Source organism: Octodon degus, unplaced genomic scaffold (genome assembly GCF_000260255.1).
Source record: "Octodon degus isolate 3935 unplaced genomic scaffold, OctDeg1.0 scaffold00006, whole genome shotgun sequence".
Lineage (NCBI taxonomy): Eukaryota > Metazoa > Chordata > Mammalia > Rodentia > Octodontidae > Octodon > Octodon degus.
In genome coordinates, this window is record NW_004524582.1 from 28,384,454 (window position 1) to 28,399,624 (window position 15,171).

Genomic DNA, 15,171 nt, shown 5'->3' on the forward strand with positions numbered 1-15,171 from the left:
TAACCACCACTGAGTGGCTAAGAAGAGCAGGTCCTGCCAAGGATCCCTCTCCAACCATGCAAACTTTTGTTGTTGTTTGTTTTGTCTTTTTCAGACAGGGTCTCGCTGTGCAGCTCAGGCTGGCTTTGAGCTTACTTTGTAGGCCAGGCTGGTTTGGAATTCACAATGATCCTACTGCCTCAGCCTCCTGGGTGCTGGGATTACAGGCAGACACTACCATGCCCAGCCTCTCTCCAGTCATGTCTTACTCCGTCCCCAACAGCCCAGATAACCACACATATGGGAGATAATTATTTCTGTTTTCTTTGTCGTCTATGTGTAATTTCACCCACACATTTCCAATATTGTGTATCTTTTAGTTTTATACATAGGATCATAATATGCCTGCCTCTGCTTCTGTCTTCTGATCAGTATTATTTTTGGTAAGATTTTGCTTAGTTCATGCACATTTGTGACTGTGGTGGTTTTTGTGATTAAAAACTGCAGTTTATTTATCCTTTCTACTGTCAATGATCGTCAGGGCTATTCCCCATTTTGGGCTACTATGACCAGTGCTTTCTCACTGCTGAAATACAGCACCTGAACAGATTAAAGGAAAGATTTCTTTGGCTCATGGCTGTAGGAGATTCAGTCCATGGTCAGTGACTTGAAGGCAGAACTTCATGGCAGAAGGGTGTGGTGGAATAAAACTGCTTAGCTCATGGCAGTAGGGAGGCAGAGCAGGGAAACAGTGCCAGAGAGGAAGGGCTTAAGGACCATGTATAATCCCAAGGCCCATGTGTCCACTCAAGGCCATGACATATGTACACCTAAGGCCACTGCACCATGACATACCTGCACCAGACATACCCAGGAATGTGCTTCACTAATCTACAAAGTGTCTCTTAATCCAAGGAAATTGACAAGTTAGTATTTATGATCACAGCTACCATGAACATTTAAGTAGATAGATTAAGTCCTGTGGGGAAGTTTTTCAAGGGAATTTTCTAGAAGAGGATCTGCTGGATTGTAGGCCAATGACATCTCCACTTGACAAGATGATGTCAAACTGTTTTCCAAGATGGTAGTGCAAGTGAAACTCCTGCAAGCAGAGAGTATGCATGGTCATCACTACTTGATCCTACAACACCTCCTAAGTTTTAGCCTGTGTGGAGATTGTGTATGAGCTCCACTCAGGCTGTGATCACTGTCCCAACCGCTCATGTGACCCTCACAACAGCCCAGAAAGCTTGCTTTGCAGAGGAGGGAAACTGAGAGCCAGCAGACAAATCATTGTGCTGGGATGTGGCCCAGGCCTGAGACCACAGCTGTGCTTCTCCTGCAGTGTCACATACTGGCTGTGCTGGAGCCAGGAGCCATGCAGAAATAGGCAACTGTGAATACATTGGGAATTGACCTTTCTTGGGGAGCTCAATGCTGTGACCTCAGTCTTTGGTGCACATTGGAATTGTCCCAGTTCCTATCCCAAATCCAATGATGAGGCTCTAGTGAGTATGAAGATGTGTCTCACTGTGGTTTTCCTTTCCATCTCCTTGGTGACCAATGATGCCGAGCATCTTGTTATTGCCTTAGTGGTTATTTGTGTTTTCTTTAAGGTCTATTCAAGTCTTTCTGTTCATTTGCAATTGCACCATTTATCTTTTAATTGACACATAGCACTCCTTATGAATTATGGATACATCCCCTTTATGTGTTTAGCAGTATTAAGTCACCTATGATTTGTCATTATTTTTTGATGGTATCTTTTAAATAGTATAAGATTAATTTTGGAGGGGCTGGGGAGATGGCTCAGTAGGATAAGTGTTTGACTGGCAAATGCAAGGATCTGAGTTCAATCCCTGGTTCTGCAAAAAATAAATAAATAAATAAATAAATTAATTAATTAAAATATTTTTTAAAAAAGATTAATTTTGATGAAGTCTAGGTGGAATTTTTTTGTTTATTGCTAAGTTTTATGTCTTATGTCCTTAACCTTTCCAAGCTATGTCTCTGCACACTTTTACTGCACCTTTAAGGTGATAGTATTATGCCTTAAAGTTGGAGAAGCCTAGGTATGGTGGTTATCGCAGGTGTAGGGGGCAGATCCAAGTTTGACTCCCACATTTAATACTCACAAAGCAACAAGCCACTCTGCTTCTCTGAGTCACAGTTTCCCTATCTGCAAAATAAGATTTGGAAATAAGGACCATCCCTAAAATTTGATAGATGAGTCCAATGGGATAAAGCTCAGGCAGAATTTAGCAAAGAGCTGAACGTAAACAAAGTGCCTTGTAACAGCGATTCTGTTTTGCATGCTGGTTGGCTTCAAGCATCCGGATGAGCAGTAGGAAATAACATGGCTTATTGTTTGTTTCCAGTACATCAAGGCCTTTTACAATGAATCCTGGGAAAGAAGACACGGACATCCGATAGACCCAGATACTCTGACCCTGCTCTGGTCTGTGACTGTGTCCATATTTGCCATCGGTGGACTGGTGGGGACACTAATGGTGAAGATGATTGGAAAGATTCTTGGGAGGTCAGTTGGGGGCCGTCCCTGGGGGTCTCTCCTCAAGAATCGTCACACATCCGTGTCATCATCAAGGTCCCTGCAGCTGACAGAGCTCCACTCAGACAGTGCAATGACAGACATGTCAGAGCCCAAAGGGAAAAAAGAGACAATAAGGCTCCTGAGCCCAGGAAGAACTGGGACCGTGGGCAGTGGGCTGACGAGTGGGAGGAGAAGTTGTGGGATGGAGGTAGGCGGCTGGAATGTGTCAGAACCATAGAAGCCACGTGAGGAGGAGCAGGAAAGAAATACTCTTACCTCCCTCTCCTCAGAGCTTCCAGTCTCCTGCATGTGTCTCCCTCGGCCAAACTCCTGTGGAAGCCCAAGCCAGGGATCCTGTGTTGCCATCAAGAAGGGCTGTCCCTGGGACAGAACAGAACAGAACAGGAGGGACTTGGGTGTGAACGCAAAGGAGACCACCCAGTCTAGCACATCTAGATCTGCTTTCCGAGAAAGCTTCTTAGATCATCTTCTACTGTACGGATATCTGATTGATTATTTAACCACTTCCTATTTGATAGACACTTAGACAGTTTCACATCATTCACATTACAAGTAAGCCTGCAGTGAATATTAAAACCTTTCTGCCAAAATTTCCTACCCAAGCCTTCTCCAGTTAGATCCCCTTTACCTTGTAAGCCTCATTCCAAACTTAGTTTTGGCATGGAGCCTTCTCTTAAGATGGATTAGTTTAATAATACATTCCCCTGAATACTGTTTTCTCTCTACCTTTGCTGCTGATTTTGTGGGAACTACTGAGGCATGTGTGGAGAGTGGTTTTGTGAGCTAGAATCCTGAGTCTTCCACTAACCATTGAGGTAGGGTTGACCGAGACATCCATTTATTTGAACCTCAGTTTCCTTACCTATAAAATGAGAAGGCTATCTCCTATCTACAGAGAATGTTACAAGTCCTAGACAAAATGAATGGAGAAAGTCAGTAGCAGCTCAGTAAGTGGAAGGTACTATGATTACATGGCCCTCCTCATTGTCACCTTGACATCCATATATGGTAACTGCTCGGTGGATCCCCCATTGTATCAACCTGAGTAGAGTCATCAGGTGCTAGACAACCGCTCCAGACCCAGGGGCTAAGGAAACAGCGCTGGCCAGCCTCCTACCTTGCCTTTCCGTGCTGCTCTGTGGCCCCAGCAAGGAGCAAAGGAATGAATTTCTAGGGAGGCTTTCCCACTTCTGGGACAAGGAACCACCTTGAAAATGTCCATGTGGAGCTAAGATCTGTGTTCCCTTGGGGAGAAGGGGGACTGACACTTCTGTCCCCAAGGCTGAGTCCAGAGCAGCAATTAAGGGGATGCCAAGGAAGTACAACTATTGCCTAATGTAGTGAGAGGCGCCATCTCCTGTGGTCTCCCGTGTTCCCAGGGGGCATATTCATTCTTCTGCTCAGTTTGTACCACTGTGGGTTGGTCCATGAGGCAGGGAGTCAGACAGCTCAGGGTGTCTGTGCTGAGTCCTAACTCAAGCGTGGCTGAGCCCAGGCTGCGTCCATGCGTGCGTGACGTGGTCTCAGCACAGCGACCTCACATGGTACCAAGCAACTAAAGTCCATGACTACTGGACAACAGATATGTGATTGTCCGGCACCAAACTGGTGCCTCTGGCCAGGAGCCCTGCGGTGCCCTTCCCAAGCCTGGCTGTCTGCAGTCCTCCTGCCTACCCTGGTTAGTGTCAGCCTGGCCCAGACTCCACAGACTGTAGCATCTTCCTGCCATTGTGTGGCACAGCATTTGTGCACTGAAGATCCTTCTCGGGAGGCCTCAGAAGCCACTCGGTGGAATAGGGAAAGGGACAATGGCCGGATGCTGTGGCCTGGCAGATCCCACCCGCACCGCACCCCACGCGCCAGCCGTGTGGCATAGGCGTTGCTGTCTCATTGCTCAGCCAGGGTTTTTCATATGTGTAAAATGAGGTCACCAGCAGTAGCGTTCCCACCTCAAACACCGCGGCCCCAAAAGCAGCAAGAAAGCGAAAGAGAAAACGTGTTTGGAAACATCTCACATTTCTAAGCAATGGCAGATTTCTCCCAGCAAGCCAGTGGGGAGAGCTGCGGAGCCACCAAGAGAGAACACATCAAAGGCTGCTGGTTATTATGCCCCGAGCTGCTGTCAGTTCCTCTCTTCATCATTACAGGAGGGAAAGTTGAGTTGGTTTGATGTTTCAGCCTAAATAATAACTCTACTGAGAGGAAAAGAGCACCTTCTGCTCCATACCAGTGCTTGACAGATGATAGAACATTTACTTCTTTGAACTCTGTGGGTTGTTGTCCTTTATAAATGGCAAATATGAGACCCTGGAAAGCCGAGCAGTTTACCTTGTTGCAAAGAGTGAGGCTGAGCTGAAATTCAGACGCAGGTCTGTTTGTCAGCCAGTATACTTCCTCTGATGAGGGACCAGCTGAAACTCCTCTATTTCTTTTAGTCCTTGGCCTAGGGTGGGGCTCGCCAAGGAAGCAGAGGAAGCTGGGTTCCAGGTACAAGGCTGCAGAAGCTACGGCAGCCTGTGTGGTCCATGAGAAGGTGCTCAAGCATGCAGCTAAGGCTGAAATTAGAACTGGGTGCTCAGTGTTCAGGTGGCGCCAGTCACTGGCAGCTGCAGCAGTGGAGCAGTTCCTAGCGTGGTGCCCTCCTCTGTTACAGGGGAGGGAACTGGGCACCAGGAGCATGAGGAATCAGGCACGGTTCCTGCCACATCATCTCACCTGGGTCTCAAGGCTGCAGGTTCCTCACCTCTCAGAGACCCTGCTGGGGAAATCCCAGCCATCCAGAATGCTGGTGACCTGTCAGGCCCGCTTCTGGGCTCATCTGTCCTCTGCTTGCATGGCTGTAATGACAGAGCCTCCTTTCCTCATGAGACAGGACAGTGACTGTTTGGCCAGGGACAGTGGCCACAGGCTCAGCTTCCAGTCTGGGTCTGAAGCTTCCAGCTTGTAGATGAGTCACTTGAGCTCTCTGGGCTTCAGTTGGCTCACAGTGACACAAAGCTACAGCACACCCACATGGGGGCTTTCAAGGTGGACTGATACAGAGATAAAGGGCTCATCCCACTAATGGACTTAGAGTCAGGCCCAGCTTTTTGCTAGGGTCACCAACACCCTCAACATCGGCTCTTCCTGAGCTGGGTCATCGGATTGCTCCACAGAGAGAATTGTGCCTCTCTCCTTTAAATTGCACAAAGGCTCTCCTCCTCACCCCTACCATTTCATATACTTCTTCCCTATGGAACAAAGCAGAAGAAATAGGTGAGAAACTATAAGAAAACACACAGGGTTTCAAATCAGACCTGGGTCAGAATTATGGGCAGGCCACGGAGCCACTTTCCTCTGGGCGGCACGAGCCTGTGAGCAGCGCCAGCACAGGGCGCTGTTTTGGCACTTGCCCTTCATGAGCAAGGGTTCCAGGGCACGGGGGGCGGGGGGGGGCGGCTCATTACCAAGTCAGGGTGCTCGTGCTGCGGATGGGGTCGGGGTGCAGCGAGAGGAAGCTGGCGCAGTCCTCAGCCCTGTACAGTGCAGATAAGCAAATCCCCTGGGGAGCAGCTATGCCAGCTGAATGCGATCGAATTTTTGGTGTCTCGTGTCACTCAGGAGGCTGTCCTGTGGCAGGAAGCCAAAACAAACTGGCGTAAGCTCAAAGGGAATTAATTGCCTAACATAGCTCAAGCACAGCCTGGTTGAATGCAGTGGCTCAGGTGATATCAAGAGAACCCGATCAGATCCGTCTCTTTCCTCCAGCTCCCAGCTCTGCCTTCTTAGTCGACTGTGTTCACAGGAGTCTCTCCCGTGGAGGGACCAGGCTGCCCAACACTGAGACCCTCTTCTTGCAGGAGGAAACTCACTGACCCGGATTACATTTTGTGCCTTCCGGTGTTCTCAACCAAGGCCAATGGCACTCCATCAGGGGATGTTTGGCGATGTCCGGGGACATTTCTGGTTGTCATGACTAAATGCTACTGGTATCTAGGAGAGGTCTGGGAGGTTGTGAAATATCTTGCTATGCACAGGGCAGCCCTACGGCATTCTCTAGCCCCTGATGGTAGCAGTGCTGTTTTCCAGACCCTGACTAACAACATTCTAATGCACGCAGATCCCAGAAGGCTGTGAGAACGCTCATGAGTGTGAGGTGACCACTGAGGCTGTACCGTGCATGCGTTCCTGAAGGCACAGAGGGCAGGGACATGAGCACAGCCAGCTTTGGGACAGCGTAGGACAGCAAGTCTTCCCAGAGGAGATCAGAAGGGCTGGTCCCAGCGGAAGCACGAATATTGAGCAGGCCTGGCCCAGGCAAACAGTAGGTTCTCAAAAGTACGGTTTTCTCCTCATCTTCTTCATCCTCAAGCTTTCTTTAGACTGTGTCTGTACGTACCACAGTGGGAATCACTGTGGCTCTGCAGAGTACACTGTATCAGGCAGCCATGTCTCGGGCAGCTGGGCTGTCACTGTGGAGGGAGCACCACGGATCGCAGGAGTGAACACAGACTCGCTGTCCCACAGGTCTAGAGGATGGGGATCCAGAGTCAGGGTGGCAGCTGCTTCCTGCTGTGCCCTCTGACTGCACCTTTCCTCGCACACACAGCCCTGCTGTTTCTCCCTCTTCCTCTCAGAGTCGGTTGTCACTGAATTACGCCCCACTCTTCCAACCTCACTTAACTTACATCCTCATAGAGCCAACCTCCAAAAGCAGTCTTGCTGTGGATTAAGGCTCTGACGCTGTCGTGGCTTAGATCAAGAAAGTGCCCATAGACAGGTCTTTGGAAGGTGACTGGATCATGGGGGCCCACAGCTGACTGGCTGTACAGAGCAGGCTCTATCAGGAAGAGGCGGGTCACTGAAGCATGACCCAGAAGTGTGCATCTCTCTTTCTGGAACTGGCCTCCGCTGTCTGCTTTCTGGATGCCACGACGGGAGCGATGTACCTCTACCCAGATCCTTCCACCCTGCTGTTCTGCCGTAGAGCCAGCCAACTGTGGGCTGCAGCTGTGAGCCAAGTAGCCCTCGCTTCCTTTCAATTAAGGAACTTAAGTTCCTTAAGCTATGGGTGTTTATCCCAGCAGAGGAAAGTGACCAACACACACGTGCACTTTTGAAGACACAATTAAGTGCATATTAGAACATACATACTGTGCTCCTAGCAATTTATTCTTTCAAAATAAATACAGGGCCTGCGGGAGGGATCAGGTACAGGGCTCTGTGTAGGGATGTCTGTTCAGGAGCAGCCCTTGAGGGAAGCAGAAGAAGCAGGGAGGAGCCAGCAAGGATGTGCTGTCAGGTCAGGGTCAGCCTCGTCCAACCCAGGCGAGGTTCTCAAGCAAAGGCCACACCACAGGGAAGCCCTGCTGGAAATATCCCATTGCCATTGGCTACAGCCTGCCCCAGGATCAGGGGCTGACCTTTTGGGCCGATGTCAACCTGGAGGAGGGTGTCCCAGGGTTTCTGGCAGCTGACACTCACAGCTAGGGGACAGGTATAGAGATCCTAGCACCTGCATTTACCCAGACATGTCCCCAGGTGGGGTCCACCGGATAATGAAATGAAGAGCTATGGGATTCAAGCTGGGCGGCAGGGTTGGCTGGGCACAGGGCGGGTAACAGGTGGAAGTGGCCCGATCTTGGTGTGAGGCCCAGGGAGCTGAAGGATTGCTAGGTGGTGCGTGGAGGCAGCCAGGGTCTGCAGAGATTCCCACACACTAGGGCTTTGGGCAAGGCTTTTTCCAAGTTCAAACTGAAATAGTGTCTCTCCAGTTGAACCTAGACCTGGTATCAAGGTCAACACGCACCATGGAAGGTGGCTTCCAGGCTTTCTGTGATCTTCTCCTGTCCAGGCTAAATGTCCCCAAGGTCTCTGGCTTTCTCCGTCTTCCTATTATCACTCTTCCTATCTGCCTGTGCTGACTGCCAGGGTCACATAGAAAAGATTCTACATTATTGAGAAGCTCAAAACAATGAACCAGGCATCTGGGCGGAGGTCTGGGGGCACTGGAGTTCAGTGCTCTGAATTGACCTTCTTGTTTCCATTGATGTTTTTGCCCTTGGGAAAAATAATAATTAAATTCCCAGAGTTTGTATCCTGGTGCCTCAGCTTTGCAAATTATTTGTAAACAGGGTTTCTGTCCTCACTGGGATGCTGCCAGGCTGGGGTTATTTTGGGAAGGAATATATTAACGTGATAAATTTGCTTGGAGGTTGTGCAGTGCTAGTTGAAAATGCTTCAAGTCAGACATTTTTGTGATTTTTTAACATTCCTTGACTAGCAAAGAAACAAGCCATCATGTCTAGTGCGAGAGACCAGGCCAGAGCCTTGGGAGACAGCTTTGACTCGATCCCCTGTCCACTCCATTAGCAAGAGTGGTTATTCTACCTCTAAGGTAACCCAGGATCTTCCCCATCTCACCACCCTCAGTGCTGCTAACTTGGGCCAGACCATCAGCTGTGTCTTCCCTATGGGAAGACTGCGTGCTTCTTTCCCTTTTCATCCTGTCCAGGCTACAAGCCTATTGGCTGGTACAGCCCCATCCAGGGCGGTTCCCTCCTCCATTAGCTCCCAGCCCATCAATCATCCACAGGCCTCAGGCATTTCCCAGCCCACGCAAGATGAAAGATCACAGTTAGCGATCACGTCGGCATTGGCTGTAACTCTTGCAGTGGCGCTATGTGAGCTTCCACATTCCTCCCCCGCTCCTCCTGTGCTTCAAGGGTGGTCCTGTTACAGGACACATCAGGCAGGGTCATTCCTCTCCTTAGAGATGTCTAGGGCCTGCCTAGCTCCCTGGTGGAAATGCCAGTCCTCCTGCTGGCATGGAGGGCCCTGCAGGAGCTCCTCTGCCGCTCCTGTCCCCCGTCACCTTCTGTCATTTGCTGTGTGGCCCTCCATTGCCTCTAGCCACACTGGCTAGAGGATGTTTCTGGGATAGACCACACCTGGTCCTTCCTACCTTTCTGCTGGGGTGCTGGTCCCCGATATCCACATGCTCAGATGTCACCTTCTTAGGGGCAACTTCCTGGCCCTCCCTGTGAAGGAGGACACCTCTCTCTGCTTTAGTTCTTTGCAGCACCCATCGCCATCTGGCATGCTACTTTTGAACGTGTTCTTTGGGAGGAGCAGTGAATGTCGGTTGAATGAATGAATGAATGAATGAATGAATGAATGCTTGTTGGGAGAATAAATGGCTCGAGTACATTGTCGGCCTCACAGGTGGCCTGCTGCTGTTTACTGGCATGCTAGGTCTGTAGGCGACCTTGGTGCTGCTACTTCCCGATCTGTTCCCTTGTTTGTGAAATGAAGTAACTGCACAATGAAGTGCGCAGAGCCGACTGCTCCATGGCGAGCGCTCTGGATTTGCCGGGTCTCGCCACTGTTTTCCCCTCTTTTCTTCATTCATTACTTGACCCAACCAAGTGAAGGTGCCACCCTAAGAGTGTTACATACGCTGTCTGTCTAATTGTGAGGAGCCTTACCAGATAGGCATTGGTGTGCATTTCTCAAACGAGGACGTCAAGGCACCATGTGGGACTGTCCCAGCCTGTGGCATTGTTGGAGGGGGCACAGCTCCATGTGTCCTGCTCACAGCCCTGGGGGCTGATCTGAGGCCTGGGACAGAGCAGAGCCCCGCTGCAGGGGGAGCCCGGGTCCCACATCCTGCCTCCTGGGCGTCAGTGCGCATGAGCGTCCTACATGGGCCTGGAACTGGGTGAGCTGCTGCAGCTACCAGGACTCTCCAGTTTTCACCCCGTGGAGCTTACATTTCAGTGGGAGAAAACAGACAACAAACACAAACACAAAACGATACAGAGGATAACTTGTTGTGCTGTTGAGGATGCGTGGAGAACAGCGGCAGGACTGAGGGAAGGCCTTGAAGCTGGGAGCAGCCCCTCCATAGACCGTGTCAGGAGTCACACGTGAGCTCAGCCTCTAATGAGATCAGTAAGTCCTGCAGCAACCAGAGGGGACAGTAGCAGAGGCAGGACAGAGCAAGGACACGGGCCAGGCCTGGGGAGCCAGCCCTGCTTGTACAAGAGCTCGCGGGCTCATGAGATCAGAGCCGAATGCAAGAGGGTACGAGTGACACATGATGATATGTGGTGACAAAGCCATCGCATGCAGAGCACATTAGAGACGCCACTATATTTAACAAGGGAGTGGTCATCAGGGGGCGCTTTGAGAGGACACTCGGCTGCTCTGTGCACAGCGAGTGACAGCAGGCAGGAGTGGAATCCGGGCCCCTGAGGGCACTGCAGGAGGGGACACTGGTGTGGCCTGGTGGAAGCCTGTACACCTGCCACACTGTGGGGCTAGGAATGGGAGCAGGGTTTGGTTCAGCATATGCTTTGGAAGTAGGGTAGGCAGAACTCAGCGATGGATGAACAGGGGGAAGAAAGTGACTTTAATGTTACTTTGAAAACTTAGCCTAAGCCACTAGGAAGACAGATTCTTTTTCTTCTCAAATGAGGAAGAGGATGGAAAGAGGGGTGGGAATGCATGCGATAGTGCAGGGTTGGTAGTGAGGATGTGAAAGTTTGACTTTGAGCATATGTGTCTGCAGTTACTCCAGTAGAAAGGTCCAGGAGGCTGTTAAATATGCAGCCGTGCTGAGGAGAGACGGGCTAGATAGAGCTCCAAATTAGCATAGAGTGAGACAGTTTTTGTGGGGTCGGATGACGTCATCCATGGAAGGAACTGTGCACTGGGGAGACAAACTAGACCTCTAGGACACTCCAGGGTTGAGTGCTAGGGAGAGGAGCACAGACTGAAGGGACAAAATGGTGTGAGTGCCAGATACCCAAGAGGACCTTGCTTCCACAAAGAGGAGGTGGTCGGCTCTGTCCAGGACAGAATCACCAAGCCCACATGCCAAAGCAGATACTGATGACCTTCACAGGCGCTATGTGCATGGAGTCCTGCGAAGCAGCCCATCTGGGTAGGGCAAAAGGGCGCACAGCATAGCAGGAGTCTGGCTCCAGAGAGGCCAGAGGCAGCAGTTGCAGAGGATGGGCCCAGAGAGGCACAGTGTGGACCGAGACCTGGGGGACAAGGAGGGAGTGCCTACCAGGGCTAGGGCTGGTGGTCCAGGGCAGGGACTCCTAGGTGCCCTAGGGTAGGGCGGACAGCAGCACCCGGAGGCGGCAGGCTGGGGAGTTTTAGCTATCCTCCACAGACAGCAGTTTTTGCTGTGACTTCTGTGAATTGGCAGTGTCCTTATCAACACCGGCAGTGCAGGTGTTAAAGATCAAATCAGATCATTAATGTGAAAACTGCGGGCTTCCTGGCACTGTGGGAAAGCCTGCCCCATGGGCTGGGGTTCTGTAGTAGCTGATCTGAGAATCTCTTTACAGTCATGCGTAGGATAAGGATGGCTTGGTCAGTGTCACATTGTGTTTTCTACCAGGTGGCCTGGAGACATTGAAATCATTGACTTTATGGTGAGCACACTCGTAGCGTTCTCATAGTGAAATCGCGTAGCCATGCATTCTGGGATATAACTGCCATCGAGTGACAAGGACTGTGTGTGTGTGTTTGTAAGTTCCATTGGTGACACTCATGAGCAGCCAGGTGTAAAAGCTGCTCAGAGAGGCCGGTTACCCTTGTGGTTACCGTTCGTGCTATCCTGTGTCAGACGGCCAGCAGAGCTAGCAGGGCGCTAGAGCAAGGCAGCGGGGCAGGGGCTGGTTTTCTTTTCTCATCCAGCTCCTTACTGCCCACTGTCTGTACAGAACAGAGCAACTTTCAAGTTGTCATTTTCATTAGCCTCGTTGCAGGACACGCTCACACGCCTCGCGGTGAGCTGGCGCGTGCACGAGCACGTCTTCAAGCTTTGCACATCCATTCCCCACCCCGCACCTCTTGGTCCTCTGCCTCTGCCTCTGCCAAAGCTCGCTCCCCTGGCACTGAATGACCTCTCCTTTATCTCGCTCTTTGTTTATTCTCTGGGCTTCTCGTGTGAGTGGAGCCACACGCTGGCAAGCTCCTGGGCCTGATGTATTTCACCTCACTTTATGGTCACAAAGTACAACCACTCTTCTACAGACCAGACAACTCAAATGTGTCCTTCTTTGTGACATAGGAGTACTCTGTTGCAGAAGAGACGGGAGAAACCAGGGTGAATGAGGAGGCTTTCTTAGGTGTGCGCTTGGCCCAGCAGCTTCCTGTCCTGCGCCCTGAGCAGTAGAGAAGCTCCTTTGTGATACACGTCGTTGAGGGGGTTGACACAACACAGGAAGGGGTTGCCAGGGCGGTTCCAGAAGCTGAGGCAAAAGGCAGGTAGTTACTCAGAGACAGATTGCAGCTTAGCCTTGAAAGAAGAGAGATTTGAGGAATTCCAGGATGTCACAGGACTCTGGGTGCAGGAACATAGTTGTCAACTTTATCTGCATCTGCATCTGGAAAGCAGGTCACAGGATGTCGCTGGACTCAGTCTACAGAAACATGCCTGTCTACCTTACCGTATCTAAGCAGAGCGCAGCCATTAGGGTAAGCAGATGCCTGAGAAACCAGAACATTCAGGACGCTACAGAAACGTAGCAGTGGTCATCCGGTTATAGAGAAGGGGAATCTGAGGGGCAACTGCTCAGGGCGACAAGGGAGAAATTGGTTTTTCTCTAAATTCCGCTTTAACTCTATTGTAACATTTTCTTCATCTGTTGATGGACGAACAGGCTGCTGCCAAGACTCAGTTGTCTGAACCGTGCTTCTGTGAGTGCGGGTCTGCATGCACCCCTGTGATATGGTGCCTGACTCTTTGGGGAAGATGCCTAGAAGGAGAATACTGAGTGGAGTGGAATTTCTAGTTTTAGTTTTTTACTGGTTTTCTTGTGCTGATTGTTCCTTTGAGGTCAGTGTCCCTAAGAGATTGTCGAGTCCTGGAGGGTGAGGCCAGGGGTGCCCCTCGCGCCCCCACCTACCGATGCCCAGCGCTCCGTGAGCACCTTCGGCCTGGGAGCCTGCGGGAGGGCTGAGGAGACGCTCCGGTAGCTCAGGCTGCTGCTCCAAGGCCCCTCGGCCTCTCCTCTCGCAGCCATTGTTTGCTGCCCCATCAGGCTGACACAGGCCACAGCGAGGACATGGGGAAGCCGTAGAGAGCTGAGGGCAGCGCTGTGCTGTGATCAGAACTCAAGGTTTGCCCAGAGACAGGAGCGAGCACCTCCAGGATCCTCTTCCCGAGGCCAGAGGCTGTGACCTTTCCCATCGGAATCAGGGAGGCCAATCTTGAGAGAAATTTTAAAGTGCCTGCTAAATGATGTGCTTTTTTTCCCATCATGAGGTCCATTTAAATTTATTTTCAAAAAACAAAGTTGAATTTGTTTGAATGATTAGTACATCCAGGTAGTTTTTTTCCTTTTTAAAAAAAACAAAATAAAATAAAACTTTGTGCTGAGGGCTGACTTGCAATAGATTGCAGCGGGGGAGCTGCCAGGCTCCATGTGAGGCCCCAGAGGTAGTTTCGCCTTGAAGAGGACCAGAGGGATGTAAAGTTAAGGCCTCACCTTTCACCTCCTCCTTTCAGCCCCTCGGGTCCCTTGGCGGGGCCCTGGTGTTGCCAGTCTTGTGTATTTTCCGGAAGTTATCCCCCCTGCACACACACTTCCTTTTTCATACAAATTACTGCAGATTTTATACAAAGTTCTACACTTTGCTCTCACGTGGCCTCTTGGCGATCTTTCCCCTGCAGACACGGTGCTCTTCCTGTTTAATGACTGCACAGTGCCCACCATGTGGGTGCATCATAATTCATTGGAAGAGTCCACTGTTAGCAGACACTTAGGTATTGCACCCACCTCCTAGTCTCGTGGATGTTTTACGCCATCTTGGTACCATGTTTCTTAAACTGCAAACATCCGACTATAGGATTCTCTGGTAGCTGTAGAAGGGGAAGAAAATTTAATGGAAGGTTTGAGACAAGTCAGATCTCGTGGATGTGGTGCTAGCCCAGAATCCAAGAGCTCTAACTCATGAAAGTAACAGTTAGCTCCCTTTCGAGCCCCAGGCGTCTCACAATTCATAAAGTAGCTGTTACCATAGTTGTTACCTCACTGAGTCTTTAGGGAGAAAAATGAGCTGCTGGAGGCTGTGATGTTTCCCAAGCCGTTTGTCTCAAAACCTGTGTGACTCAACACAAGCTTCCCATCTGCCAACATCCTATTAACTCATCCTTGAAGTGCGCATAATAGGCCTGCCTACTTCCCAGGGCTGCAGGGAGGACAGAATGCACTACTTTCCCAAATGCTCAAACAGGGTCTAGCGTCTAGCAAGAGTTCAGTGATGAGCCGGCAAGCATTTTGCAAGTGAGGAGAACCAAACAGAGCAAAGAGTGTGGAGTCTCCTGGCCCCTAAAGCACGGAGCTGCCGCAGGAAGCCAGGCCTTGAACGAGTCCTGGGTCTGAACGGAGAGGTCCTAGGGATATGGTCACAACACAGCAATAGTCCTAGTGTGCAGCAGTTAATAACAATTGTTGCCCTGGGAATTTTTCCAGCCTTGTTTGAGGGAACTGGTCCAGCCTTATACCTAGATTGTGGTTCATCCGATCCAGGATGCCATTGGTGTAAGAAGTGCTGTTATGGTATGACTTGCTGAGAGAGAGAGAGAGAGAGAGAGAGAGAGAGAGAGAGAGAGAGAG

At 50.5% G+C, this 15,171-nt stretch overlaps 1 protein-coding gene across 4 annotated transcripts in view; it reads left to right on the plus strand.

The window, feature by feature from the left end:
• Window positions 1-15,171, plus strand: part of Slc2a9 (solute carrier family 2 member 9) — a 188,691-nt gene that overhangs the window by 69,398 nt on the left and 104,122 nt on the right. For all 4 annotated transcript variants that reach the window (XM_023699664.1, XM_023699653.1, XM_023699648.1 and 1 more), the window contains one exon: window positions 2,358-2,518. In XM_023699664.1, the coding sequence (XP_023555432.1) occupies window positions 2,358-2,518 (161 nt within the window). The remainder of the gene's footprint in view (window positions 1-2,357; window positions 2,519-15,171) is intronic.